Raw genomic sequence first — 26,161 nt, 5'->3', positions numbered from 1 at the left:
ACTTCAGAATATGCACCAGCACGCACGCTCCTGAGATTGGAAAAAATCTCCAATGGAAAATAAGATTGTGTTTTCGTCGTACTTTTTCTTCAGGCTTCGCAGCCAAATATTTCAACAATTCACTGTCTCCATGCAGGTGACGGTGCGAGTGAGAAAATTTTGCGAGGATGCACATGACGACGCAGATGTCAGTCAATTCGGTTCAATTATCTGTCGGAGAATTGAAAAATCTCAAATATCTGAGCCGAGGGAATCTCCCCATGCAGCAACACTCCATACGATTCCTCTCGGCCACATGGGCGAGCGACGGATGTCGCGCCAAGCAACACCTCCGAAGGTCAGATGCTCTTCGCCATGCACCGTGACCTTTGACCACCGTCGTTTGATATATCATCCTAGCTGCGAAATCCGACTAGAACTGCATACAAACCTGGTCATGTGCAAATTGCGCTTGGATCTCTCACGTTGACGTCGTCCCTTGCATCTTTCGCGTTGATGACTCGGCGGCGTAGTTAGAAGAAAGGTATTCTTCTACACTCGTCGATGGTGCACGTACTTGGTACGTGTGTTGCTGTGGAATCGATTGTGTGCTCGTTTCCAGTGCCACGACGATTTCTGTATGGAGGAATTTCCAATGTCCATTGGTACACATCGAACACTTCTCGTCCGAGAGGAGTCGGCACAGTATTAACGTCATGAAATCAAGCGAGTGCCAGCGGTACAAGTCTCACAACGCAGCATACTCACGTCATTGCTCATGGGAGATCGTCGCCTCGGCAGGGGAGGTTGGGGAGAGTCGCCGCCGGCGTTTCATTCCCAACCGAAATTACTGTAAATTTGGAGAGTTTGACAATCCCGTCGTCGACGGGGGAGGACGCGTCGAAGGATTGTCGCTTGTGGGACGCTGCACATTTGGGACTCAAGTGGTTCGCAAGCCAACGTGGCAGGTCGTGCGTGTATCGCCCCTCTCAATGCGAATTCGGCACTCTCCATGACGAGCCATGCGGGGCTCGCTCGCGCGGTGATGTTCCTGTGTATCCTGGCCCTACCTACTGCGGTGTGTAATGACCATACATTGGCACTTGAGCATATTCCATGTTGAAAGTGTCCCACGAAAATTCAGCACCGAGACTGTGGTGGGTTCACGCGCAGAGGGGACGTACGCACACTGTCACCGGGACCGCGAGCCTTCGCAACAACAGCTCCTCCATTCGACGCTCGAAGTGGGCGCATACCCCCTGCGTCCAGCACGCTGGTGGCGTCGTCGCGTGGATACAGTGCCATGTGGGTACCATAATCGGTGTTCGCTACGCGTTTTATACCCGGCAAGACGTGTTTTTCAGCTCGAAAAATCGATTTTCTGGATGCGATATACTTGACATTTGTAAGAGGTCGTAACCTGGGCATGAAAAAAAAAGTGGCTGCCCCATTACTAACTGCCGCCCCGACCTTTACAAAATGCAAATGCTATTGAAATATCCTCAAGTTTGTATATTGAATGTGAACACGCCATGATTTTTCGATAAAAAACGCCAGAATATCCGGGGCGGTTAGTTTTCGTTTTCGTCCATTCCGCGTGAAGTCGGTTGCCGCCCGCGCGAAGGAACAACTGGCGACGCATCCCCCAAACAGGAACAGGTGATGAGGAAGCAGCAACGTGGAGGTGGAGACGGTGACTACGGATCCAGTCGCGGCCTGGAGCGTCAGAAGCAGCTCTGCGATGAAGGCATGGCGCTGGTGAACGAAAGCGTCGGCATTCAAAACTCGGGGGGAGACACGGACCTGGCTGAGCGCAATTTGAACCGCGCTGTCGAGATATTTGAGACGGCTCTGGCAATTCAATACAGCACACAAGAAGAACAGGAAGCGGCCACTCGTCTGAACAACAAGATGCTTCGCTATGTCAAAATGATCAAGACTCAAAAAGCCAAGAACCCCGCGATCGGCGGCAACAAGCGCACCGCGTCCAAGTATAACATTCTCGAACTCGACAATCTCCCGCAGATTTATCATTCCATTGCGGGCAAACTGTTCAAGTACGTTGGGCTTACTCGCATACCCGCACCTTGCTAATCGTGATGTTACTGTCTACAGCTCGCAAGTTGGTGACGTGTTTGAATCGCTCAAAACGACTTTTGGTTTCCAGGACAACAACGTGCTCAACCAAAAAGAGCATGTCCTCTTGCTCTTGACAAACTACAAAGAGCAGCTGGACGTTCCAGACCCCAAGGCACCGGCGAACCAGCCCGTCCCCGCTCGCGACCAGCAAAGGGAGATGCAGTTGGCAGACAAAGCTGTCACCAAGTTCCATGCCAAATTGTTTGACAATTACAAAAAGTGGTGCAAGTATATTGGCCAAAAGCCCAAATTTACTCGGGACAACTTGACTGATATCGTGCTCTTCTTCCTCATTTGGGGGGAAGCTGGCAACTTTCGACAGACACCGGAATTGCTTTGCTTTTTGTTTCACAATCTCGCTCCGGCGTCGCAATCGGGCGGTTCGAAGGAGTCAGGAGACTTTTTGGCATCGGTGATCCGCCCCATGTACAACGAACTGAAAAAGGACAACGACAAGAAGACTTCCAAGGGCCAGCGCGCCCCGCACAATGAAATTCGCAACTACGACGACTTTAATGAGTTCTTTTGGACGAAAAAGTGCCTCAAGTACAACGCGTACACGATCGGGGAAGCGTTTGCAAGCGCCGACAAGAAGGGCAATCCGAAGGTCGTGAAGAAGACGTTCATCGAGAAGCGAACTTGGTTCCGTGCCCTAACGTCATTCCGCCGTATTTTCCTCTTCAACTTTGCACTGTTTTTGGCCACGGTTGGGTTTGCTATCAACATGATCACGCTGTGCCCGGACAGTCCGATCATGTATGGCCCTGACCTGGGCAAGATTGAAGTGTTCGGGAAAAAGTACTACGACAGCGTCACCTACACCACGCCGTTGACGGACACCGAAACTACCGCCCTGACGGCAGTCGAAGTTGACAGCACTCAAAAACTTTGCAACCCCGCGAAGTTGGCGACTTGCTTGGGAGTTGGAACCTATGTCCGAGGCGAGACGTTTGCGCACTATCCCCGCGACTTCAAGGAATTGATGAGTCAAATTCCTTTTCAGGACTGCATTGAAAGGCAAAGCGGCCGTTGCACGTGCTACATTGATCTGATCGAGAAGTGCTTTTCTCAAACTGGAAATGCAACCGTATACCCTGATGGCGGTTTGAAGAGCATTCCGGTCCAGTACGATCAAAAGTTGTGCGATCTGGTGTACAAGAAGACTGCCTTGGCCATCTTGAACAACAACACAGACGGAAGACTCAACTGCGACATGTGTCGTTTGGAGCCGCAGAGTTTGTTAAAGTCGTTGCCCAAACTGATCGGTTCATTTATCGATTTCAACCGATTCACCAAGAAACGCGACTTTGGTCCGCTGTTTTTCTTGGGTGGGGTGGGGTGTTTGGTCCTGGTGTTTGCGTGCGAGCTCCTCGGTCGAATGATATCGGGTGTCGGCGTCGGATATGTCGGTCGGTCGCTGCCAGTCCCATTTGGCGCGTATTGCCGGTACACGTGCTTTTGGCTCTTTTTGTTTGCTTGCAAACTCACGTTTGACTACCAATTCATGGTCAAGAACTTGGTGGAAACGACCGTGTTCATTTGGTCGACGGACGCAAAGTTGCACCACCCGACGACCCAGTTCCTCATCAGCTTCAGCTTCCACAACATTTTGTACATTGCTTTCTTGTGGATTCCGGCCATCACGGTGTTCCTGTACGACGCCCAGATCTTTTACGCACTCTTGTCGGTCATCTTTGGGTCGGTCCGCGGGTTCAACTTGCGCATTGGCGAGCTCCGATCGTTTCGCATTCTTCGGTTGACGTTTAAGTCGATCCCAAAAGTCTTCAACAAGAAGCTCGTGTCCAACTTGATTGAACGTGGCGGCAAGAAGAAAGGCAAGAAGGACAAATCGAAGAAGGGGTCCAAGGACGATCCTGCTCCGGAACGTCGATTCCAGCGCGTCTCGTACTCGGAAGGGAGCAAGCCATTGACCGGCACGGCCAAAGGTTTCAGTTCACTGTTGGAAAACGACGGATACAACGAGCTGCGAACCCCCGGTGGTGTCGATGCGGACTCGAGTACTGGACGCAATTCCAACATCACGTCCATCACCGGTGTTTCTGGGGCTGAATTTGAGCGCACGATTCCATTCGCCATGGCTTGGAACCGCTGTCTCGCTAGTATGCGCGAAGCGGATGTGTTGAGCGACCGCGAACTGAACGTACTAAGCTACTTGATCGACTCGAAAGACGTGGCGGAGCGACGTCTGTACCCGCCAGCTTTTTTGACGGCTGGCAAGTTAGACGAGTCCATCGACATCATTATTGAAAGCTACACGTTGCACGACAAGCTCAAGTCGGACAAAAAGAAGGACAAGACTCTGCAAAAGGTTGAAGTGTCGATGCGCGAACGATTGACCAAGGACGATCTGCGCGTGGAAGCCATTTTGGGCTCGTACAAGTTTTCGTCACAAGTGATTAAGTTATTGCTTGGCGACGAACACAAAGAGTTGGAAGCGTGTTTCAGCTTCATGGAGGAGATGGCAACCAACAAGACGACGTTGAAAGGTCTCAACTTCAGCAACTTGTACCAGGCTCGTTCGTCGTGTGCGGATTTGATGAAGTCGATTTTGGAAGTGCCCAAAGGCGCCCAGGAAGGCAGCATCAAGTTTTTGCGCTCGTTGTACCACGTTATCGACAACGTCGAAGCTGTCATGGGGTGCCTGAAGAAGGTCCTCTCGAAGCAAGAACACTTGGTCAAAATTTTGAACGACACGCCATTGAAGCCCAACTCATTCTTTTTCCCTGGCGACGCACAACACTATGCGAGTTCGCAACTCCAGCGCATCGTGAACGATCAAACGGCGATTGACATTGTGTCTCGGGCGTACCAGCTCCTTACGGTGGACAACTTCGATGCCGAGCCTCGATCTGAGGAAGGGCAGCGCCGTCTACGCTTTTTCACCAACTCGCTGTTCATGGAAATGCCTGAAGCCAAACCTGTGAGTCAGATGCACTCGTTTTCGATTTCGACGCCGTATTTCAACGAAATCGTGTTGTACTCGGTGAAAGAGCTGACTGCTGAAAATGACGACTCGATCAAGCTGCTGTACTACTTGCAAACAATCGATCCGTTCGAGTGGGAGAACTTTTTGGAACGCATCAACGTCAAGGATATGAACGAAGCCTTGAAAAAGTACCCGGAAGAAGTGCAGCTATGGGCGTCCTACCGCGGCCAAACGCTAGCCCGTACAGTTCGGGGAATGATGTACAACGAAGAAGCCATTCGGTTCTTGTACTGGTTGGAAATCGGCGAAAACGAACCCATGCATTTGCACGGATGCTCATGCAATCGGTGTATCAAGTTGGACGAAATGGTCGCGCTCAAGTTCAACTATATCTGCTCGTGCCAGATCTATGGCAAACACAAGGACGAACAGCGCCAACAAGCGCAAGACATTGACTACCTGCTCATGAAGCATCCTGGTCTTCGTGTTGCATACGTTGATGGCCCCAAGAAGGTCAAGGATGGGCCACCCAAGTACTTTTCCGTGCTCATTCGCGGAATCGGCGACAAGATCGTCGAGGTATACCGCGTCGAGTTACCGGGGGATCCCATCATCGGTGAAGGGAAGCCCGAGAACCAGAATCACGCGATCATTTTCACACGGGGGGAAATGCTCCAGTGTATTGATATGAACCAAGACGGGTACCTAGAAGAGTGTTTGAAGATGCCCAACTTGCTCGCTACGGTGGACCGCAAGGAGCACTCGAAGAACCCGTTGACGATTATTGGTTTTCGGGAATACGTGTTCACTGGTGCCGTGTCCAACTTGGCGAGTTTCATGCAAATCCAAGAACTGTCGTTTGTGTCGCTGGGTCAACGCATGCTCGCCCTGTTCCACGTCCGACAACACTATGGCCATCCAGACGTGTTTGACAAGATGTTTGCCATGACAACGGGGGGAACTGCCAAGCCTTCGAAAGGCATCAACTTGTCGGAAGATATTTTCGCCGGGTTCAACACGACGCTGCGCGGTGGTCGTGTGTCCCACGAAGAGTTCATTCAAGTGGGCAAAGGTCGTGATGTCGGCATGCAACAATTGGCGTTGTTTGAGGCCAAGTTGTCGTCTGGTGCCGGGGAGTGTGTCATTTCTCGCGATGCGTCCCGAATGGGCAGCCGCCTCGACTTTTGGCGCCTCAACTCTTGGTTTTATGGCAACCTGGGGTGGTACTTCACGCAAACGATGACCGTGTTCGGCATTTACGCGTTTATCTACGGCAAGATCTACTTTGCGTTGAGTGGCCTTGACTCATTTTTCCTCAAATCCGGTCGTCTTGGGATCAGTGGAGTCCTCAACACGTCATGGGCATTGCAGTTTGGTTTCCTCCTCGTCGTGCCTGTCATTGCCGTCGTGGGTGTCGAGCGCGGTTTCCGTCACGGGTTCTCGTACTTGGTGTGGAACGTGTTGACGCTTGGCCCGCTCTTCTTTACGTTCCAAATGGGCAACCGCATGAACTATTTTGATCGGACGTTGATCCATGGCGGCGCCAAGTACCGCGCAACCGGGCGTGGGTTTACCATCAAGCACGAAAAGTTTGCCGAACTGTTTCGATTTTACGCGTTCAGCCACTTTTACCGCGGCGTCGAGTTGGTGTTTTTGCTCATCCTGTTTTCAGCATACGGGACGTTTTCATGGTGCAACTGCTCTTGGCGTGTCGACCAGCTCTTTTACAACAACATTGAGCCACTGCAGTATGAATGGGACAAGCGATGTTATGCCAACTTTTACCAGATCTGCGTGTTGCCAACGAACCAAAACTACGGCATTATGAGTTTCTCGCTGTGGATTATTGCTGGCACTTGGCTGTGGGCGCCGTTCTTCTTCAACCCGAGCGGCCTGGATTGGGACAAGTGCATTGACGACTATAACGACTGGCAAAACTGGCTGCAGACCAAGAACGACTCGTCGGAGAGTTGGTTTGGGTGGTGGTCGAACGAACTCGAATACTTGGAGCACTCTAGCGTGAGTGCGCGCGTCGTCCAGTTTTTGCGCAAGTGCCGTTTCTTGTTTGTTGCGGTTGGCATTTATCTGCAGCTCATGTATCGCTTGTTTTACAAGGACCAGAACAAGGTGATCGTGTTCGACTTCCAAAGGAACTTCATTGAGTCCCTCAAGCCATTCATCATTGTCGGTGCATTGGTGGTGGTCATGCTGCTCTTGATTTGCTGTGGGTACTGCGCGAGTCGGTTTTCGAAGCGCAGTCAAATGAAGCAGAAGAAGTTGCGCAAGATCAAGTTCAACGTGAGCTTCTTCATCATGGTGCTCGTGCTGTTCTCGCTGCTGTACTTGACCATTTTGCAGCTCGTCGAGGTGTTTTTGATTGTTGTGCTGGCCGTGTACTGGTTTGTCCAGTTTGCCATCGTGCGCCTCAAGTCGAACCATGTCGTGATCCTTGCAATGGCCAAGAGCTTTGACCGGGCCGTGGGCTGGATCGTGTTTGGTCCAATTTTGTTTATCGCCATGTTTATGCCGTTCATTTCGTCGTTCCAGCAACGCGTGATGTTCAACAGCGCATTTACGTCGGGACTGGAGGTGTCCAAGCTCTTTTCCCACGACGTCATGCCGTCGCACACGGTCAAGACCAAACGCTCCAAGAAGAAGAAGCGCGACGAGTAATTGCGATTTTTGTATACCAAAGAATACATTTATAAATTCGTCGCCATTTTGGCCATTGTTGCCACAGTGGTCATTCGTTTCCAGTGACGAAATTCGGGTTTCATTCGAATTAAAAAAAAAACAAATTCGATTTTTCCCATTCAACGGTGTTTTTTGTGGGGCAACGCTGGCAACAACGGATGAATGTTTGAGCAAACCTGAATTAAATGAATGATGCATGTTTCACGAGGAATTTGTATGATGGTTTGAACGTCGAGAATGAAGGGACCACCCCTTCCGAATCCGGATACATCTGCGTTGTCTGAGTCAAAAGTATCCTGACAACCGGATAATCCACCAGATGAACCCGCAGTAATTATTTGGTCATCCCAACCCCGAGTTGCCGACATGTTCTCGGAACACCTTCGCCCACCGTCGACGCATTACGACGACAGCTTCAGGGACTCGCAACAGCAGTGCCAGATGCACCCTAGTCGAGACAGAACTGTCGCTGTCTTCGATTGGGACGACACGTTGTGTCCAAGTACGTGGCTGCACAGCCAAGGTCTGCTTCCCTCGTATCGAGGACACAGTGTTGCGTTGAGCGCGGTTGATCGCCAAGTACTCGCGGCGCTCGAAGTCCGCATCTGTGCGCTTCTTACGAAAGCCTTGACGTACGGCCCGGTCTTTGTCGTAACTGCTGCCGAAACCGGATGGGTGGAAATTGCGTGTTCGCTGTACATGCCTGCCGTCCACGACTTGTTGAACATGTCGGACGAAATCCACATCGTGTCCGCTCGAAGTTGGTTCGAGCGCACGTTTGGCGGCGGGGGCGACGCGCGTCGATGGAAGCTCGAGACGCTTGGCATGATTGCATCCAAGTGTTTCGGGAATCGACGAGGGTGGGGCAACCACAGCTTGATCTCGGTCGGCGACTCGCTGGCGGAACGCGATGCATGCCACGCCGCCGTGCATGTGATTCCAGAGACGGCACTCCTGGCCAAGACGCTCAAGTTCATCGAGCATCCCGATGTCGGGGATGTCTTGAAGCAAGTGGACTTGGCGTTCCTTAGCTTTGACAACATGTGTGCGTACGACGACCATTTGGACTTGCGGATATCGCCGGACCATTTACATTCCACTCCTTTTTAGCTCTAGGGTCTAATTTATTTTGTTTTCTTCTTGGAGCTAGTGGTCGCTTTCTCCGCCGTGGCGAGCTGGAGCCGCGATGGCTTCATGATGACAAACCGGACTTCCGCCTCAACAGTCTTGGAATGGTTGCGCAAGTAGTATGCATTCTGGGGCGGGACAAAGTACTCGTCGCCGGGGCTCAGGAGAAACCTTTGGGCCGTCTCGTGGTCGAACGAACCTTCTGAAGGATCTGCATATGCCACCTCAAGAGAGCCCGGTTGGCACTGCAGGACAACAAATGTCTGCGTGCAATTGCCGACTGACTCGGGCTGCTTGGCGCCGTTCGGAGGTAGCAACAAGCGCCCAGAGATCCAAGTGGGTAAGGTCGGGCCTCCAGGCAAGTTGAAAGTTTGGCCAGCATAACCGCAAGGTAGGCCTTCAATGCCAGGAAGCGCAAACACTTCGGACGCCTTGCTCCGTCCAATTACGCGCGTTTTCTTGGTGTCGCTATTCAATTCGTCCCAAATGTTACCCGTGTCGGTCGCCAAGTACGAATATTCCGACGGTAAGTCGTCAATGGGAAACGGAGTCGTTTTGGACTTGTGCGATGACTTGTGCGGCTGGCGCTTTGCCGGCGTGTTGGTGCCAGCGCGCTCAATGTGGGAGATTGTTGGCAAAATCAACCCAACGCCGCTTTGGCGGCGTTCGTACACTGGCCTTTCACATTTGTACCACGCTAATGGCTTGATTCTGCGCCGTTTTGATCGACGGACCCCGGATTCTAGCCCAACTCACGGTCAAATCGAATCTCAGGCAGGGAAACTACCGTCGTTGTCCGAGTCGTAGCGAATCGCGTCGGCATTGCTTAGAACCGTGATGTCGTTTTCAGCCTCCGACTCCGAGTCCATTCGCGACTGGTCCGTCAACGCAAACGACGACTCAAAGTCCGACTCAACCTCGGCCGATTTATTGCGCTTCTTGACCTTTGCAACGTTGACTGTTTTTTGTGTCTTGGCAGAGACAGCTTGAGATTTCTTCTTCATTGGCGGACGTTGCTTAGTCTTTGTCGATGGAGGCGTGTGTAGCGTGTGATCTACGGGTCTAACTCATGAGACGGCGAATGAAGCACTTGCGATTGAACCTTCGAAGGGCGAAATTGGTGTCAAGTTGCCCAAGAACGGGTCACCATCTTCTTGGGGAGACGGCATGCCAAATTCAAAGTCTTCTTGCTCCACTGCATCGTTCGGTTAAAGATCCATGCAAAAGGTGATGAAGGCATTTACCTGGGCGTTTCCTGTTATTTTTCAAGGGGGTTTTTGCGGGAATATCGGCTTCTTCATCAGACGATGTGCCTAATTCATCCAGAAACAATCAATAAATTGAAGTCAATGTACACTTCGTTTGGCATCTCACGTCGATTCTTTCTAACAGTCAACTTTTCAGGCGTCGAGAGTTTAGGAACTAGTTTTCGGGTCGGCAGCTTTGGCATAACAGCTGCAGATGTCGTGAAATTTTATCGTTCGAGCTCGTACATGACAAACCTTCATCATCTTCAACGTCATTCTGCTCTGTGAAGGCAATAGGGTAAGATATTTAGCAAGCATGCAGTGTTCTCGTCACCTAGGTAACGTGATGCGTCGAGGTCGTTGGTTTGACTAACGGATTCTGCGGTTGCGGTATGAGCCCACCACGAAATTGCTATGTGACTCATACCCCGATTTGTGGTGGACGCAGGGGATCCTGCAGGGCTGTTAATGCTCGCAACCGATTCTACATCGCACAAACGTTCAACTTGAAATTGAAAACTTGAAACTACCTCGGTGTTCCAGTTGTGATTCCGAAGGCAATCGAGGCATCGCGTCGTTCTGTGCATCATCTAGACGCGACTCGTCTAAAATAAATGGACATGTTACGACTTGACTTGAACTGTTTTGATGCAATCTTGCCTTGTTCCGACGCCACCATGGAGTGGTCCACATCGTTGGCACGACCAGGGGACAGCGGCGTCATCGCTACGTGTTACGATAATTGGCGTTTACGCCAATGGAGCAAAAAAACTGTACCTCGAATCTCTGTTGGTGTTGGCGACGGTGTAGACAGGACATTGCGATGCTCTCGTCGAAGAGCTGAATCGGACCATTTGAGGGTGGAGATTACGATTTGGGAAATGATATCTTACGCGTGAGCGTTGGTGACACCATGAAGCTCGTCTGGGGGGAGTTGGAATCTGTATGCGATGTTGATGCATTCAAGTCAGCTCATCAGGCCAATGACGCACCAGTGCTCTTCACTGTCGATGCAGGAGATGACATGTTGCTGAACGAATACACGTCGCTGTCCTCTCGTTGCCTCAACGGCGTTTGAGCTACTCAATACAGTCATGCGACTCCTGCCATTATTTATATCCTTACGAGATGGTTCGTGCTTAGTTGGAATGCTTTCCATGGGTTGAGTAGTCGAAGTAGGAATGATGACGGAAGCTGTTATGGCTGCAGCTGTGAATATGAGATTTTTGCAATGAGGAAAGTAGAGTTGCACACATGAGCTAGGGAATTTGGGGCGTCTTGCAAATGGTGGGGTGATGGCTGTGCTCGACGGAGGCGGTTGGGAGGCCGCTTTAAGGGCGGGTTATGTACACATACTCGGAAAATAGAGCTGTACTTGACGATGCATTCGTACCTTGTTGTTCTTTGTCGTTGATCCCTTCGTTCGTGGGTTGAGGGGCGCCGTCTAAAGTGTGCCCTGCAATTCGCGTGAGGACTTGAAGCTCCGATGAAAGTGGTGGATACGTCTCTGGCGACGATTGAGATGTTTATGCTTCTTTGCGGACAGCGGAGGGACTGCTTTTGCGGGCTGGAGAGTAATACCGGAGGCGTCTAGATCAGTGCCGCCGAGTTCAACACTGTCATTCGTATGTCCAGCAGTTGGGGATAATTCTAATTAAGGTATCAACACGAGTACTTGCAGCGACCGGACATACCATTAGCAGACGCGCGAGCCTCAGCCCAGAAATCATGGATATCTTCGAATCCGTCGGAATTGCGGTTGACTTTGGGTGTCAGGTCGGCCCCCTTCTTGGGTGTACGAAGGACAGGTTTCGTGCCCGACGATTTCGTCGCACGACTGGAAAACTCGAAAGCATCACGCGAACGTTCAATATCAGTGGTAGAATCTACGAAGAGAAACATGATGTTGGCACTTTCTTTGGTCGGGTTTACCACGCACCGTTCGCAGCCGACGAGGTGTCATCGTCCCAGAAGTCGTCGATGTCCTCGAAGCCGTTGGAATCGCGACGAACGTCGTTGCGCACGACCGTTCCAAAGTGTCTATCGGCGAACACGTCAATGCAAGATCGTTGCAAGTCGCCGTTATCGCGTCGTACCTCCCAATCGCAGGCTTGGCTCGGGCGCCCGACATTTGCGCGGCTGGACTTGGCTTTTGAATTTTGAAATCGACCAGTGACTACTAGTACAAGACGAAGTACTAGTACCTCAAATGATCCAGTTGCGTTGATCAAATATCCATTTTCTATCACTTGAGAATTAAATGCACTATATATTATTCGGCTCCAAAACTTATTCCAAGGACCTAGTAGGATGAAGTTGTAACTAGTAGTAGTCACTCGATAGAAAATAGATGGCGGATAAATGAATTTATACGCCCAATTCTTGGGCATTTTATCCGGAGGGTCCTTTGGCTGGTTGTCGGCCAGTTTTTATTCTTGGCATTGGGATGTCGGACAAACTGACCCGCATCGCTATCGTGAGCGCTGACAAGTGCAAGCCCAAGAAGTGCCGCCAGGAATGCAAGAAGTCGTGTCCTGTTGTGCGCATGGGCAAGGTGTGCATTGAGGCCACGGGAAAGTCCAAGATTGCGTACATTTCGGAAGGGGTACGGTCGATGCCCACCAGAATTAGACGACAGCATCCCCGTGCTCATCATCGAACTAGCTCTGCATCGGGTGCGGCATTTGCGTGAAGAAGTGCCCGTTTGAAGCCATTAACATCATCAACTTGCCCAAGGTAAAGATGACACAACGACTGCTCCTTTCGGCGACTTCGATTTTGAATTGCCATGCTTAGGACTTGGAAAACAACACGACCCATCGCTACGGCGCCAACACGTTCAAGCTCCATCGGTATGGAAAAGTGCTCCAACCCAATGTCATCACGAAATAATTCCTTAGATTGCCCATGCCCCGTCCCGGCCAAGTGTTGGGTCTTGTCGGTACCAACGGTATCGGCAAATCGACCGCGCTTCGCATTCTTGCGGGCAAGTTGAAGCCCAACTTGGGTCGCTACGAGTCACCTCCCGAGTGGCAAGAAATCTTGACGCATTTCCGCGGGTCGGAACTCCAAAACTACTTTACTAAGATTTTGGAGGTGTGCTTGTTTCGCTGCAACCTTGACACTCATCCCCGTTCCAGGACAACTTGAAGGCCATTATCAAGCCTCAGTTTGTGGATCGTATCCCCAAGGCCGTCAAGGGCCAGGTGCGTGCACCTCATCGGTTCGTGAGTCGTTGATGTTCACGAAGGAGTCGCCCGTCTAGGTCATGAACATTATCCGCGAACGATGCGAAAAAGAAGGAAAGCTCGAGTACTACATGAACGAACTGGATTTGCTCCACATTCACGACCGTGATGTATGCAGCGCCACGCTAGTCTCTTTCTACTACTGACCGCGTCTGTCCGCGCTAGTTGGAAGTGCTTTCGGGAGGGGAACTCCAGCGTTTTGCGATCTGCTCCGTGGCCGTCCAGCAAGCCGACATTTACATGTTTGATGAACCGTCGTCGTACTTGGACGTTCGCCAGCGACTGAAAGCAGCCCTTGTCATCCGCTCCATGGTCGAAGGCAACCACTCGTCGTACTGCATTTGCGTCGAGCACGATCTGTGCGTGCTGGACTACTTGTCCGACTTCATCTGCGTTTTGTACGGGTCGCCCAGTGCCTACGGAGTCGTCACGATGCCGTTCAGCGTCCGCGAAGGCATCAACATCTTCTTGGCAGGGTTTGTCCCGACGGAGAACCTTCGGTAGGATCGTGTTTTGCGCCTCGTTGTCTGGCTGACCTGTGCCCTTTGTAGCTTTCGCCAAGAGGAACTCACGTTCAAACTAGCCCAAACTGCTGATGAAATGCAGCTCAAGGACGACACGAGCGCGAACACGTATGTGTACCCGAGCATGACCAAGACGATGGTGTCGATCAAGGACAATGAAAAGACGCAATTCAAGCTCAACGTCGAGGGCGGCGCGTTTGTCAATTCGGAGATCTTGTGTATGTTGGGGGAAAACGGGACGGGGAAAACTACGTTTATCCGCATGTTGGCCAACCAGCTCAAATCGGACGAACTCGAAGCCGCCGAGGCCGCGGACGACCACTACGAAATCGCCAAGGCGTCGCTGCAATACGACGCGAACGTGGTTAGTTACAAGCCGCAAAAGATCGCTCCCAAGTTCCAAGTACGTCCGTGCTGTTCAGTGGGCGCGCCACGAGGGACTGACCATGGAACGTTGTAGGGCAGCGTGCGTGCGCTCTTGCACAAGCGAATCCGTGACTCGTATCAACATCCGCAATTCATGACGGACGTAACCAAGCCGTTGAACTTGGACGATATCATCGACCAGGCTGTCCCCAACTTGTCGGGTGGGGAGCTCCAACGTGTCGCGATCGTGCTGTGCTTGGGCAAGGCCGCCGACATTTACCTGATCGACGAACCGTCGGCGTATTTGGATTCGGAACAACGTATCATTGCGTCCAAGGTGATCAAGCGCTTCATTTTACACTCCAAGAAGACGGCGTTTGTTGTCGAACATGACTTTATCATGGCCACGTACTTGGCCGACCGCGTCATCGTGTACAAGGGTCGACCGGGTGTCGAATGTACGGCGCAGTCGCCGCAAAGTCTCCTCTCGGGCATGAACATGTTTTTGAAGCAATTGGAAATCACGTTCCGACGCGACCCGACCAACTACCGCCCGCGTATCAACAAGCTCAACTCGGTCAAGGACACGGAGCAGAAGAACACAGGCAACTACTTTTTCATGGACGACTAAGTTGCGCCACAACACATTGGCCGTGTCGCGGACCCCGTCTGAATAGGACCTAAACGCCTTCAATTGATGTCATTTTCCTACCTATTCATTCTGGCATCGCGTCGCGTTGGAGGCAAAGAAACGTCCCTCAGTTGTGCGCTCGGTCTCGACTCGAGCAAGTTCACGCCGTCGAACCAAGACGTGTTCAACCAGTCCCGACTCTGAACCACCTCCCAACTCAATCCACTGGCTTCCTACCGTTCCGGTCATGTGCAGCACGGAGGTGGAGGCCATGAACACTCTGCATGCTTCACCTGATCGTCTCGCAACGTCGCCAGGTCGCACGATAAGATGTGCCGCGTTGCGGTTAACCGACAACTTGAAACCGCCGCCTGTCGGAAACCTCTTTAAACTGATACGGGAGTGCGCTGGGACTGGGCTCAGGGACTCACTCCCCTACCCTCCAGAACAATGCACTCCAAAGTGGGAGGACAGTTACGCGACATCCGGATAAACCCGCAGCAAATTATATGGAACTTGCAGTACGAAAGTGTCGTCATTCTCGAATTGCTGCTGATGGACTCCTTCCGCTTCTTGGCGCGGCGCCCGTCGCGCTCAGAAGACAGCAGCACGCTCATGCCGAATGCCATGATGTCTCATCCAGCGTTTGAACGCCCGTCGATCGATGCTTCTCCGTCTGGCGCCCCGCCCGTTCCATATGGTGAGATTGCTCGGACTCCGGTTGGGCCAGCGATTGTCCCGGTCGATTCCGACTTTGCAGACACCGGAGACGAGGTGCGCCGCGTCCGACGCACCCGCAGTAAGTCCGAGTGCCTCTTCCTCGCGAAGAACCACACGAAGAACGAATTACCTAGTCCCTGTCAAGAGTACATTACCCAAATTCAAACCATCATGGCCAAGAATGATCCGAATCGGAACAACGCGCGCGTCGGCTCGATGTCGACTGCTCCCAGTCCCGCGACCTCTCGCGGGACATCACCGACGTCATCCAGTGCTCCAGTGCGACGAAACAGTGTCTCGGGGCTGCCTCCCTCGGGCGACCTTCACATCTAGCTGTCTGGTTTTTGTAATGCTTTTGCACTCCATAAATTATTCGTTTCTTGCTCTTGCTAGTTGGAAAACAGTCGCCGCTGAGAATCACTCCACTCGCGTCCGGTTCGGATCAGCGCCAAACGTTTCGACACGCCGTCTTTTCGAACTGCGCGAGTGATCATCTTGCACATTGTGCATCGAAACACTTGCCACAGCTCGTCCGAGGTCGCCACTTCGTCCGAAGGGGTCTCCGTCGCGTCCCAATGCCCCCATTGCGTTAAATTCACCCGGCGCTCTCGACCACTGCTGTCCATCCATTTCAACGAGGCGAACGGGGCAATCACATCCAGGTTCTTCAAATGCGGCAGACACAGTAAGCACAGCGCACATGGGAGGGACGGGACACAGCACTCGTCTGACAGAGACTCGGACACTTGATACGCATGGGAGCCGCAAATACACTGCGCATTTTGGCGTTAGCATTCACGACGACGCGATCTCAATCCAAGGTGGCACCTGGTAGATGGACGAGTGGTTGCACGAACGATGCTCCACACATCGCTTCTCTTCCCAGCACAAGATAGTCGTGAGCAGCTTCGAGGAAGGGACGAGAATCGATTCATGCGGTTTCCAAAGCTGCTTGACCAGCTCAAAGCATGACGCGCCGAAGAACAGCACGTGGTAGACAAACAGCACTGGCATGAGGGCCCGCATGACTGGTTTGGATGGCACATCGACGAGCACCTAAGGCGTTGGTCAACCAGCAGACGGTCAAGAATGACGTCTTTGTTGCCGTGCGTCCTACCACTCGATCTGCGACGTAGAGCTCCCAGAGCATGGCGCAAATGGCCTGCGCTTGATGAAGGAGGTCGTGGGCATATGCTTCTTCTTGGTCCTCGAATGGCAGGGAGTGGCGAGGTGTGACGATGATGGTGCGATGGGGAATTGCGGAGGAGCTTTTGCATGTACGGCTGACGGGCGTATGAGTGACGACGACCCCATGTTCGCCATCCCACTCGGATTGCCAACCAATGTACAATCGCGGCGAGAGGAGAGTCTTGCCCATTGGGGGAGGGAGGTGGGCATCGAGTAAACGCACTTGGCGAGCCATGGCGTCGAAGGAAGTGAGCTGCGACTTGGGTGGCGTTGGAGGACCGCGCAGTGTCGAACCCGTCAGCTTGAAATCGTGTAGCCTTTGTTGAATTGAGTCGAGAGATGGGCGGTGCTGCGGATCGCGAACTAGAATGTACTCCAGCAGCTCGGCCACTTCTTCGACTTGCCTTTTCGTCGACGCGTCGTCTCTGTTCGGGTTCATGGCGGCTATAGATGCGTGGAGCATCGACCGGTGCTTCTCCATGAGCACCGGCGCTTGGGACTTGGTCAAGTGCGCGAACAAGGTAGGCCATTCCTCTACGGAACCTTGTCAGCACGGTTGGTGGGCGACGCAACCACCGTACCTGAAGCAAAGAGCATGGACCCTGTCACGAGCTCAAAGAGTAAACATCCCACTGACCACACGTCCGCAGCCATCGTAATCGTGCGCTGGAAATTCAACATTTCCGGGCTTTGAATCGCTTCGGTGCCCCGGGCGTAGTGACAGTCAAAGAACGTGGCCGACGACGGGACGAGGAACGACTCGCCAAAGTCTCCGATGCAAACATCAAACAAAGCGTTCAAAGAAGAGTTGCGGACGAGGACGTTCTCGCACTAGGACATGACAACATCCGCACAACTGAAACGTGGTGCGAGCTGTATTGTACCTTGATGTCCAAGTGGGCAACCGAGGCCAGGTGAATTCTGGATAGCGCGCCACACACCTAGAAAACTCGAGGTCAGCCGCCGTCCGTTCCAGCGATGTCGTTGATGAATACCTTGGAGAACACGGCCAGCAACGTGTCAACATCTACCGTGGACGCGTTGGCATCCCGCCACTCCTTGAGGCTCAAGTCGGCGAACTCCATCGCGATATAGTACCCCTCCTTCGACTGCCCGTAGTCATACAGCTGGATCGCCGCCCCGTTCCCGCGAAGGTGTTCCATAATGGCAACCTTGTCAACGCGTCAACCCAACAACGACGAATACGTTTGGTGCTGACCTCGTTGTAGACACAGTATAGAATCGACCGTTCGTGCGGGAACTTTTGCGTCGCAAGGACTTTGAGGGCGATGCTCTCACGCATGGTTTTTGAGTGTACGCGAAAGAGCGGCAAGTCTGAAGTGCACCGGTAGATCGTCCCGAACGCGCCGTGCCGCGGGGAATCGAAGCCTCGAAAAAATATGGCTCGGGCTGACAAGGTCGACGCGGCCAGCTTGAGCAACCGGAGCTTGGATTCGAGACGACGTCGATTCGAGTCTGTCACGCGAAGGGCCAACTGTGGAACCACGTGCTGGCATTTCGGAGCGTCCAGCCGCAGCTGCAGCCAGAATAGGGCGTCAAAGCCTTTGATGGATCCACCAAATCGACCACAGTACGTTGGATGAAGCGACCGATCGTCCGTGGTTGCGACCACCATGTTGAATAAATAGAGGACAAACTCCACATACATGTCAGCCGAACACCAAAACGTCAGGTCGTCCATGGGGTCGACGACGACGTCTTGCGTTTGCACATGCTGCAGGGGCGACACTTTGTCGAGTTGCAAGAGCGGAACAATCGAAGGCTTGTCCATAGCTCCAACGTGACGAATGGCATGTGAAGGGTCGTGCACCACCGGAAGCTGCGGCACCGCGCTGGCCATCGTGTTGAGAAATGAAAAGAGCTGACATAACACAAACTCGTCGACGAGCGCACGTTCCATCCATGTGGACAACGCGGAGATGTTGTCCCATTGGTCGCGCTGCGCCACCGTGTCACGATCTTGAAAGTACATCGCCACAAAGTGAGCAAACTGCCACGTCAGTGTGGATGGAGGGAGCGACGGTGCCGGCATGAATTGCTACGCACAGAGTCCCGTTACCAAACAAAGTTTCCTCAACGAGACCATCACGTACGAGGCAGCTCAAGTACTCTTTCCATCGCACGGCGCCGCCGTTGCCGCGCTTGATGTCGTCCAGGAGGTCGTCCGGCGATGGCAGCAGAGGAAGAAATCGCTGCACTGTCGTGGCATGCATGTCTTCGAACCCCCCTTCTGGAACTGGGCATGCCAACTTGCCCAGCAGAGTGGACCAGACAACATCGACCACCCGCGGGTACAGCATCTTTCCTTCCACATTCGTGCCATGGGATCCCAGGAAGCGGAGGCTCACCGACAGCCAGCTCAAATAATCTGCGTGGAGCGTGCCGCTCCAGTCTCCTTGAGCATAAAATGCTTGCCGTGCCATGCTTGCGATGGAATGCAATGGCGTGTAGTGGACAAAGAGATGGAGCACCGCGAGCTTTGTCGCGTGCCATCCCGTGGACAGCAGCAGAAGTCTCCAAAACTCGAGCACAGCATGCACATACGTTGGTGGGATTGGGGCCTTCCACGTGGCAGCAATCCCAGCCACGATTTCCACCAAGACGGCGACCGCCGCATTGCTTTCATCACTGGACGTGTGTTTTTCGTCCAATAGCCCTGGGAGACTTGCGAGGAGCTGGCAGAAAATTCGCATGTGGACATGTCCGCCTGTCGCAACGGTGGAGACGCGACGGGCGACTGCCGCAAGCCACGACGCGTCCACAACCGTGTGCGTTTCATCGAGTCGTACCCAACTTTCAAACTTGCGAAGCCACTGAGAAAGAAAGAGTCGTCGCCAGCAAGAGTCGACGACCTGGCGCTGCCAGAACACGAGCTACAATTCAGCATTTGGTGAAAACGACGTGTTCGCCACGGCAGTGTTGGGATCACCTCGGACGCGAGCAGGTGCATGCAGGTGGAATCGGCTTTGCCCGCCATGGCGTCACCGGTCTTATCGATAGCGCGCAAGAACTGCAACGCGAGTTGTATCTTCGACGACATGCATGCGCTGCAAGGCACCGTCGGTGGCGGTTGGACGATTGATGTCGACAGCCGAAACAGGAAAAGCTTGGTGGAAACTGGACCATCTTCGCCAGCATCGCACAATTCACTGTGAGGCTGGGGGGAGTGTGGGAAGCGGCGAGCAAACTCGTCACGGACGAACGATATTCCATGGAGAGCAAACTTCACTCCCCCCTGGCAGCCACCAGTATGAAGACGTGCCTTCCATCCCATGGAGCTTGTACCTCGTAGGCAGCGCGATGCTTTGACGCAAGGATGGATGGTGCACGAAATTTCGCCGGCAGGTCAGCACCCTACCAACAACACCGGTCGTCCCATTCAGCGCGGAAAGACGCCTCCATTAGTGGAGTGAATGAACTCGATGCACCTGGGACGTGTCGTTGGGCGGACTTGAATTGAACAGCAGACACGGACTCGTTGGAAGTTCACGGCGCGCTTCGTCGATCTGGATGGTCCACCGACTCCACAACTCCGCCGGGCCGTGGTTCTTCGCAAATGCTGCTTGGAAGGACGGAATGGCTGTGAGAGCGCTGACCAAGGTCAACAAGTACGCGACGTCTGGGTTGACTTGGATGGCTCGACAAATGACTTGGGCGATCTTTTCCGACCCGATCGACCCTACGTCGTACTGGCGGGCCAGATGCACAATGTACTCGGCCGCTCGGTCCGCCGTCGACCGTGAACATCCTCTGGCTGCGTGCAAATTAACGGACTGCAGTTGGACGAGGAATCCCAGGATGTCCAAGCGCAACTCTAACAGCTTGGGAGTCGTCGACTGGTCGGGTTGAAGGCGCAGTAGAATCTGAAGCACGTCCGTGAGAGAGCTCTCCTTGGCGGCGTTCTGATGCAACTGCGTTCGATCAAGGAGCGCTTGAAGCAGTTCTTCCTCGACATGTTCGTCTTCGGTCTCGCGGCACGATGGAATGTACTTGAGCTTCGATCCGCGAGGCATTGCCATCAAGTCAAACGACTTGGACTGGAGTTTCGACGACGCGTTGCCGAGCGCCACGTCTTTGATTGCTGCGAACCTACGACAAGAGTTACGCCACACGAGAAGCCGCTGCACGCACGGAATGTTCCACGGGTATTTGATGCGCCACACGCTGCCGTCGAGCGAGATTTTTCGTCGGTTCAAGTGGACGTCGATGCTGCACCGTTGAAAGTTGAATTGGATCGTAATGGGACGTTCCTGCATGATGTCGACGTGAATGCCGTCTGCGACCGGATACCCCAACACACGGACGGCCGCGGGAATGGACGTCGTCGGGGTCCAGTGCTCGTTCAATTGCGGGTCCTGGCAAATCTCGCTAATCTTCTCGCCGACGAATAGCATGTACTCGGCCCAGAACGCACGCAGGGTCGGGTAGATGGTCGGGTCCACGTACGCCTTGTGCACTTGGGTGGCGTTTTCGCTCCACTCGATGTACGCAGACCGCCGAATGGGCGAAATCCACCTAGACGTTTTGAATCGGATCGGGAGGTGGGCGACTTGTACGCGCGTTCTATACTTCACCATGATGGACAGTGAAAAGTCCGACGGCCGCCACCACGACGACACTTGCAACATGTTGTGCACAAGCAAGTAAGATCCCATGGGCTGTGTCTCCAGGAACGCTTCGGCGGACTTTGCGTCGGGCGCGATAAACGCCGGGAACGAATGGGTGACGTGGGGATCCAGCACTCCGTTCGAAAGCATCGAGATGACACGAAGACGCCCAGGTCGGCGGATGGACTGCTCCGACATGCTGCGTCGGCTCTAATCGAGGGGTGTCGCCGACGTCAGGTCAATCGAGTCCGTGGAGCGCCCGCTGCCGTCGCCCATCAGGGGTCAAATGAAACCGACTGGGGTCATAAAAAACGGGGAACTTAATGTATCTTGATTAATATATACATTGTGGTGACGAATTTTAATTCCCATGTAACTCCTACACAAACCCAGGCGTGATACAGCAGCGGCATGAGTGTTCCGTGGCCTCGGAACCGCTTCAGCTACGACGTGATCTCGCCAGAGGCGCACGCGTTCGTCGACAAGATCTTTGCTTCTCGCAGCGACCAGCCTCTCATGATGAAGTGGGTGAACCAACACAAGAACAAAGCGACTTTTTCCAAGCGGATTCTTGTGCTATCCAACTACCGACTCATGACGCTCAAGCCCCCTGGTCTCGGCACCAAACTCAAAGTGTCCAAGGATTTGTCGTTCTTGGACTTGTTGAAAATACAAGTCGAGCAGTGTGACTCGTCGACCACCATGAAGGTAAGCGCATGGAGGGGCGCATCGATGAATGGCGTTTAGGCCATCTTTACCGGCGGTCGCATTCTGCACGTCGATCCGGGGATGCACTGCGAAGAAGTCGTACGCATGATTCAGCGCCGGATTCATCAGCTCGCGGACGCGTTTCCTTTGACGAGCCGGCCAAAGGTTTCCAAATTCTTTCGTCGTGCTGCCACCAACGGGTTTCCATGTCTAGTTTGGACTTCCAGCGGCCTTACATTGGGACGAGTACAGCATCGATATGAGCGACAAGGACAAGGTGGTCGAAGCATTCCGTGCATGCTGCGATTATCACTTGGTACCATTTCGTGACGACATCGCGGCTAAGCTCAAGACCGCCATGGACTCAAGTCCATGCATCGTGGACTTCGAACTGTGCATTCTTGGCATGGTAGATGCAGCCACCTCGCCTCGCGCCTCCTCGGACACGGCCACGGCTCTCGCCTTGCTGCGAACTCTTCAGCATTCCTGTCATTTCCACAGGTACGTCAGCGACATCTCGCGCTGGAACTTATCCTGGAACGAAGCGTTGTCGTCCAAGGCTTCCATGTGGGCGACGAAGGCGTCGCAATGGCGTTCCAGGCGCTAGAACAACCGCATTCGGTCGTGAGCACGTACGCCTGCGATGCATCTTCAAAATTGTGTTGGACTCGAGAGGGTCGGCTGTAGCCTTCGCCTCTCCAAAGTCCGCATGTCCCACGCCGGCCTCCAAGCGTTGGAATCCGTGGCCAAGGCAAAGGAGCACATGCCAACAGCATGGTCTTTGACCGCTCTCGATTTGTCGGAAAATTCCAAATGGACCAAGGAGAGCGTGACGGCGCTGGTGTCGGCCATGAAATCGTTTCCCTCGCCGCTACAGGTGCCTCGACCGTAAACGACAACGTCTCCAACGACGTGATATGTCTTGTGATGGCAGGCAGTCAACTTAGCGCAGTGCAGCTTGCCAGAGATCGCGCAGATTGTGACAGTGCTCGATCAACCATCGGTGCGAACGGCCTCTGCTGCACTACGATGTCACGCCATCGTAGTGGACGGCAGCGCTGCAGACACTCAATCTATCCTTCAATCCAATCGATTATGACGTACCAAAGGACATCGATGTGGACGTTGGTTCACTTCTACGCAGGCGACGACGGCCTTGACAGGGTGGTTATCACGAGCCAAGGCCCTCCACCATCTCAACTTGGTAGCGATTGCTTGAGCGGCGGCGCATGGACGACATGATAAATTCCATGGTAGGCAGGGACGGGCATCGACACGTTCCAATTAATCAATGCGTTGAAGCGCAACGTATCGCTGCACAGGTCGTCGTTTGTGGCGTTAGATTTGTCGTACAACATGCTCAAAGCCACCACGGCCGCGGCGTTGGGTGAGGTGCGCGGCATTTTTGGTCCATCCAACATGCTACGAGCGGACTGCTTCATAGATGCTGGGCACTACGCACACACTAGCAGTGCTGGTTCTCCGCAACATGAAGCCAGCCATCGCCGCCACGACTCTGTCGACGATCATGGCGCCGTGGTTTCAGAACCCGCACTTTGTCGTGTCCCAACCAAACCACGAAAGCACTCCACCGCCGTTGCTGACGCTAGATCTGAGCGAAAATAACCTGAGTGACGGTGGGGCGCATGTCCTTGCCGACCTCATCGCTCACTCGCCACGCGTTCGCCGAGACGTGCTCAAACTGAACCAGTGCGCATTGCACGATGATTCGGTACAACGACAACGGGCAAGATTTCCATGATGCGATCGAGGGTAACGTAGGTGGAGGCGATTGTGACGGCGCTGGCGCAATGCGATGCGTTGTCGAGCCTCCACTTGGAAGACAACGACGGGAGGCCGCGACCCAAGTCCATTTTTGCACCGGCCGCACGACTGCGTCTCGCCCCTGGCGACGCGTTCGTCAAGTTGCTCACCAAGCAACGGCATCTCAAGGCAGTATATTTGAGCAACTCGACGTGCGCCGCCATGCAGTACTCCATTGCGGTTCTGCGCGGGGTAGTGCACTCGCTCGGCACGGGCACGTCGTCCGTGGAAATCGTCGACATTTCTGGCAATCGTGGAGGCGACGATGTCGCCAAATGCATCGCGGCCGTGCTGCCCAAGACGCAACGTCTCCGCGCTTTGTTTTGGGATGGCAACCACACGACGTTGGCTGGCTTTCGGCTTGTGCAAGATGCATTGCGCCACAACCGTTCCCTGTGTGTGATGCCTGTGCCTCTTCAAGACACGCGTCGCGTACGTGCGCGATAATGAACGACATTCCAGCGTTGGTCGCATCATGCACGACGCTTTGTAGCTCTTGGAACGCCGCGACCCGCAGCGAGAAGCGCTGTTTGCAGTCCTGGGGTCCATGTGTATGCCAACACAATGAAAATAGAGACCAAACTCACGGAGATGTCACAGGCGAAACCATCGAACGAAACCAAGCGTTTGCGAGTGAAAAGGCCGATCTGGGCAGCGTGGCGTCGTCGGTGATCTTCCGCGAAGACGGCTACGACAAAATGGACGGGATGCGACGGTCGTGGCTGCAGGGCAGTCCGCCCGACTTGCGCCAGAGCTGGTCCCGAGGGATCGACGACCTCACGATGGTTACGCCCACCGGCAACAACTCCACAACGACGACCACCCCAAATACACAGTCGACGCATGAAAGTTAACGCTTGAACGCGATAGATGTCTATGCTAGCCTGCACAAGGACGGTGGTTTGTTTTCGTGACCGCGCCATGGGGACGGCACTCTTGAGTCGACCCATTATTCCTTGTGGAGGTTGCCGGCAAGGAATAATTTATTGAAGCTCTTGCCGGCGTATCGATTGATGTTTTCGCAGTACGTATTCATTTGTTTCGTGATGAGGAGCGCCTCCAAGCGACTTGGCTGGCTCAATGTCTTCAACGCAGTGTTCGGGTCTTCTTCGACGATCACGTCCGGCTCGCCGTTATCGCGACGCGCTTTGTTCTCATCCCGCCGCTTCTGGACCAACTGTTGCTGCTGCGCGCGGTGCTTGGCGACCGCACGTTCGTAGCCCTGGAATTTGTAGTGTTCTTGGGCGAGCTCGTCCGCCCATGCGCTCAAGTTTTGCAGACTGCTCTCAAAGTACCCGTTCGTAGCGAGGTCCAACCGGTCAAACTCCGTGTCGGCCAGTTTCTGCTTGTGCAAGTCGGCCAAGTAGACGTGGACGAGGTCCGAGTTGTTGATGTGGATCGGAATTTCTTCCAACAAGTTGGCCGAACGGATGTCGGCCTTGGAAAATCCTTCCTTTGTGAACACTTGCGACTTGTACTGTTCCAAGAAGGCATTCGTCAGTCGGAACGCCTTGATCGCGAGCGACCCCTTCGTCGTTTCGACTGGGTCGTACACGATGCAGATCGCATTTTGACCAAGGTTTTGCTGGTACTGAAATTGGTACTCGATCGTGGCGGTCGTCGAGAACGTGCCGTTCATGGCGCTCTGGTACCACCCGACCTTGTTGTTGTCCATGTTAACTTCGCGCAAGTTCTTCATCATGTCGATTTGATACTCATCGCTGTCAGCCGAGTATTGCAAGTTCTTGTCCTTGGATGAAGGGGACAACGGCATGTTGGATGGGTGCGCTTGGACCACCGGCGATGGGAAGCTGTTGGTGACTTCGAGGGTGTCGTCGGCTTCCAGACCCAAAAGCGATCCGGCCACCGATCGCGGCAAGCTCTCATGGCAATGCTTGATGATTTGAAGGACGACGAGGCCTTCCAGCTGCACCTTGTCGATGCGCGTTTGCACGAAGTCAGCGGCGTCACTCATGGCGATGAATTCCTCGGCGACCGCGAAAATCGCTTGGTTTCGGGAATGAATGGCTGCATTGGGGGGGCATTTTATTTATTTAGGGTACAATGACGTGCCCTATGTAGTGGCATGCCATTGGGTTTGCAGTTCCAATACCCTATTGCGATATCTCAATACCCTAAATAATAGGTCAGAGGTCAAATACAGTGTATTATAATCAAGCGCAATCACCA

At 53.5% G+C, this 26,161-nt stretch overlaps 8 protein-coding genes across 9 annotated transcripts; 5 read left to right on the top strand and 3 right to left on the bottom strand.

The window, feature by feature from the left end:
• Positions 1-1,564: 1,564 nt before the first annotated feature.
• H310_02876 (hypothetical protein) lies at positions 1,565-7,875 on the top strand. Its single transcript, XM_008866548.1, has 2 exons — positions 1,565-2,036; positions 2,095-7,875. The coding sequence occupies exons 1-2, from the start codon at positions 1,642-1,644 to the stop codon at positions 7,736-7,738; spliced, it is 6,039 nt and encodes a 2,012-aa protein (XP_008864770.1). The 5' UTR covers positions 1,565-1,641; the 3' UTR covers positions 7,739-7,875.
• Positions 7,876-8,099: 224 nt separating this feature from the next.
• On the top strand, positions 8,100-9,142 carry H310_02875 (hypothetical protein). Its single transcript, XM_008866547.1, has one exon. It carries the CDS (start codon positions 8,126-8,128, stop codon positions 8,867-8,869), a length of 744 nt encoding a protein of 247 aa, XP_008864769.1. The 5' UTR covers positions 8,100-8,125; the 3' UTR covers positions 8,870-9,142.
• Positions 8,107-12,298, bottom strand: H310_02874. 2 transcript variants are annotated; one of them, XM_008866545.1, is made up of 20 exons: positions 12,231-12,298; positions 12,074-12,174; positions 11,829-12,020; positions 11,638-11,784; positions 11,528-11,590; positions 11,389-11,463; positions 11,260-11,337; positions 11,127-11,213; positions 11,028-11,075; positions 10,912-10,974; positions 10,795-10,860; positions 10,665-10,739; positions 10,562-10,618; positions 10,469-10,513; positions 10,390-10,416; positions 10,262-10,342; positions 10,132-10,200; positions 9,990-10,082; positions 9,675-9,941; positions 8,107-9,629 (listed from the first exon to the last, which is right to left on the bottom strand). In XM_008866545.1, exons 1-20 carry the CDS (start codon positions 12,263-12,265, stop codon positions 8,884-8,886), a joined length of 2,415 nt encoding a protein of 804 aa, XP_008864767.1. In that variant the 5' UTR covers positions 12,266-12,298; the 3' UTR covers positions 8,107-8,883. The 2 variants fall into 2 exon arrangements, with proteins under 2 accessions (XP_008864767.1, XP_008864768.1); XM_008866546.1 differs by having other exon boundaries at positions 11,389-11,433.
• A 271-nt stretch (positions 12,299-12,569) lies between these two features.
• Positions 12,570-14,987, top strand: H310_02873 (ABC transporter E family member 2). The gene is made up of 9 exons (XM_008866544.1): positions 12,570-12,739; positions 12,799-12,870; positions 12,931-12,986; positions 13,035-13,230; positions 13,275-13,340; positions 13,400-13,492; positions 13,548-13,882; positions 13,934-14,309; positions 14,367-14,987. The coding sequence occupies exons 1-9, from the start codon at positions 12,581-12,583 to the stop codon at positions 14,901-14,903; spliced, it is 1,890 nt and encodes a 629-aa protein (XP_008864766.1). The 5' UTR covers positions 12,570-12,580; the 3' UTR covers positions 14,904-14,987.
• Positions 14,988-15,353: 366 nt separating this feature from the next.
• On the top strand, positions 15,354-16,014 carry H310_02872 (hypothetical protein; the record flags this gene model as incomplete). The annotated part of the gene is made up of 2 exons (XM_008866543.1): positions 15,354-15,365; positions 15,426-16,014. The coding sequence occupies 2 exons, from the start codon at positions 15,354-15,356 to the stop codon at positions 15,954-15,956; spliced, it is 543 nt and encodes a 180-aa protein (XP_008864765.1). The 3' UTR covers positions 15,957-16,014.
• Positions 15,451-21,726, bottom strand: H310_02871 (serine/threonine protein kinase). The gene is made up of 12 exons (XM_008866542.1): positions 20,964-21,726; positions 20,261-20,921; positions 20,118-20,186; positions 19,762-20,067; positions 18,926-19,705; positions 18,031-18,870; positions 17,807-17,983; positions 17,696-17,752; positions 17,393-17,642; positions 16,741-17,345; positions 16,452-16,679; positions 15,451-16,396 (listed from the first exon to the last, which is right to left on the bottom strand). Exons 1-12 carry the CDS (start codon positions 21,635-21,637, stop codon positions 16,013-16,015), a joined length of 5,031 nt encoding a protein of 1,676 aa, XP_008864764.1. The 5' UTR covers positions 21,638-21,726; the 3' UTR covers positions 15,451-16,012.
• Positions 21,727-21,850: 124 nt separating this feature from the next.
• H310_02870 (hypothetical protein) lies at positions 21,851-24,825 on the top strand (the record flags this gene model as incomplete). The annotated part of the gene is made up of 13 exons (XM_008866541.1): positions 21,851-22,147; positions 22,187-22,312; positions 22,362-22,556; positions 22,649-22,779; positions 22,835-23,024; positions 23,082-23,150; positions 23,194-23,247; positions 23,292-23,351; positions 23,405-23,539; positions 23,592-23,879; positions 23,930-24,403; positions 24,465-24,522; positions 24,572-24,825. The coding sequence occupies 13 exons, from the start codon at positions 21,851-21,853 to the stop codon at positions 24,823-24,825; spliced, it is 2,331 nt and encodes a 776-aa protein (XP_008864763.1).
• H310_02869 (hypothetical protein) lies at positions 24,795-25,989 on the bottom strand. The gene has a single exon (XM_008866540.1). It carries the CDS (start codon positions 25,944-25,946, stop codon positions 24,921-24,923), a length of 1,026 nt encoding a protein of 341 aa, XP_008864762.1. The 5' UTR covers positions 25,947-25,989; the 3' UTR covers positions 24,795-24,920.
• Between the last annotated feature and the right edge of the window lie 172 nt (positions 25,990-26,161).

The sequence above is a fragment of the Aphanomyces invadans genome, assembly GCF_000520115.1.
Source record: "Aphanomyces invadans strain NJM9701 unplaced genomic scaffold supercont1.4, whole genome shotgun sequence".
Classification (NCBI taxonomy): Eukaryota; Oomycota; class Saprolegniomycetes; order Saprolegniales; family Verrucalvaceae; genus Aphanomyces; species Aphanomyces invadans.
Note: the sequence above shows the minus strand (reverse complement) of the source record. Positions and strands in the feature narration are given on the sequence as shown.

What these genes read in the sequence shown, in the direction of transcription:
- H310_02876 (XM_008866548.1), top strand. Translation starts at nt 1,642, where the DNA reads ATGAGGAAGCAGCAACGTGGAGGTGGAGACGGTGACTACGGATCCAGT. An exon ending in ATTGCGGGCAAACTGTTCAA is followed by an intron (nt 2,037 to 2,094) that starts GTACGTTGGGCT and finishes TACTGTCTACAG; the next exon opens with CTCGCAAGTTGGTGACGTGT.
- H310_02875 (XM_008866547.1), top strand. Translation starts at nt 8,126, where the DNA reads ATGTTCTCGGAACACCTTCGCCCACCGTCGACGCATTACGACGACAGC.
- H310_02874 (XM_008866545.1), bottom strand. Translation starts at nt 12,265, where the DNA reads ATGTCGGGCGCCCGAGCCAAGCCTGCGATTGGGAG. An exon ending in ATCGACAGTGAAGAGCACTG is followed by an intron (nt 11,076 to 11,126) that starts GTGCGTCATTGG and finishes CATCGCATACAG; the next exon opens with ATTCCAACTCCCCCCAGACG. An exon ending in TGCGTCCACCACAAATCGGG is followed by an intron (nt 10,514 to 10,561) that starts GTATGAGTCACA and finishes CCGCAACCGCAG; the next exon opens with AATCCGTTAGTCAAACCAAC.
- H310_02873 (XM_008866544.1), top strand. Translation starts at nt 12,581, where the DNA reads ATGTCGGACAAACTGACCCGCATCGCTATCGTGAGCGCTGACAAGTGC. An exon ending in TTGCGTACATTTCGGAAGGG is followed by an intron (nt 12,740 to 12,798) that starts GTACGGTCGATG and finishes TCATCGAACTAG; the next exon opens with CTCTGCATCGGGTGCGGCAT. An exon ending in AACACGTTCAAGCTCCATCG is followed by an intron (nt 12,987 to 13,034) that starts GTATGGAAAAGT and finishes ATAATTCCTTAG; the next exon opens with ATTGCCCATGCCCCGTCCCG.
- H310_02871 (XM_008866542.1), bottom strand. Translation starts at nt 21,637, where the DNA reads ATGTCGGAGCAGTCCATCCGCCGACCTGGGCGTCTTCGTGTCATCTCG. An exon ending in CGCCCAACGACACGTCCCAG is followed by an intron (nt 20,187 to 20,260) that starts GTGCATCGAGTT and finishes TGTTGTTGGTAG; the next exon opens with GGTGCTGACCTGCCGGCGAA. An exon ending in TGCTGGCCGTGTTCTCCAAG is followed by an intron (nt 17,753 to 17,806) that starts GTATTCATCAAC and finishes CGAGTTTTCTAG; the next exon opens with GTGTGTGGCGCGCTATCCAG.
- H310_02869 (XM_008866540.1), bottom strand. Translation starts at nt 25,946, where the DNA reads ATGAGTGACGCCGCTGACTTCGTGCAAACGCGCATCGACAAGGTGCAG.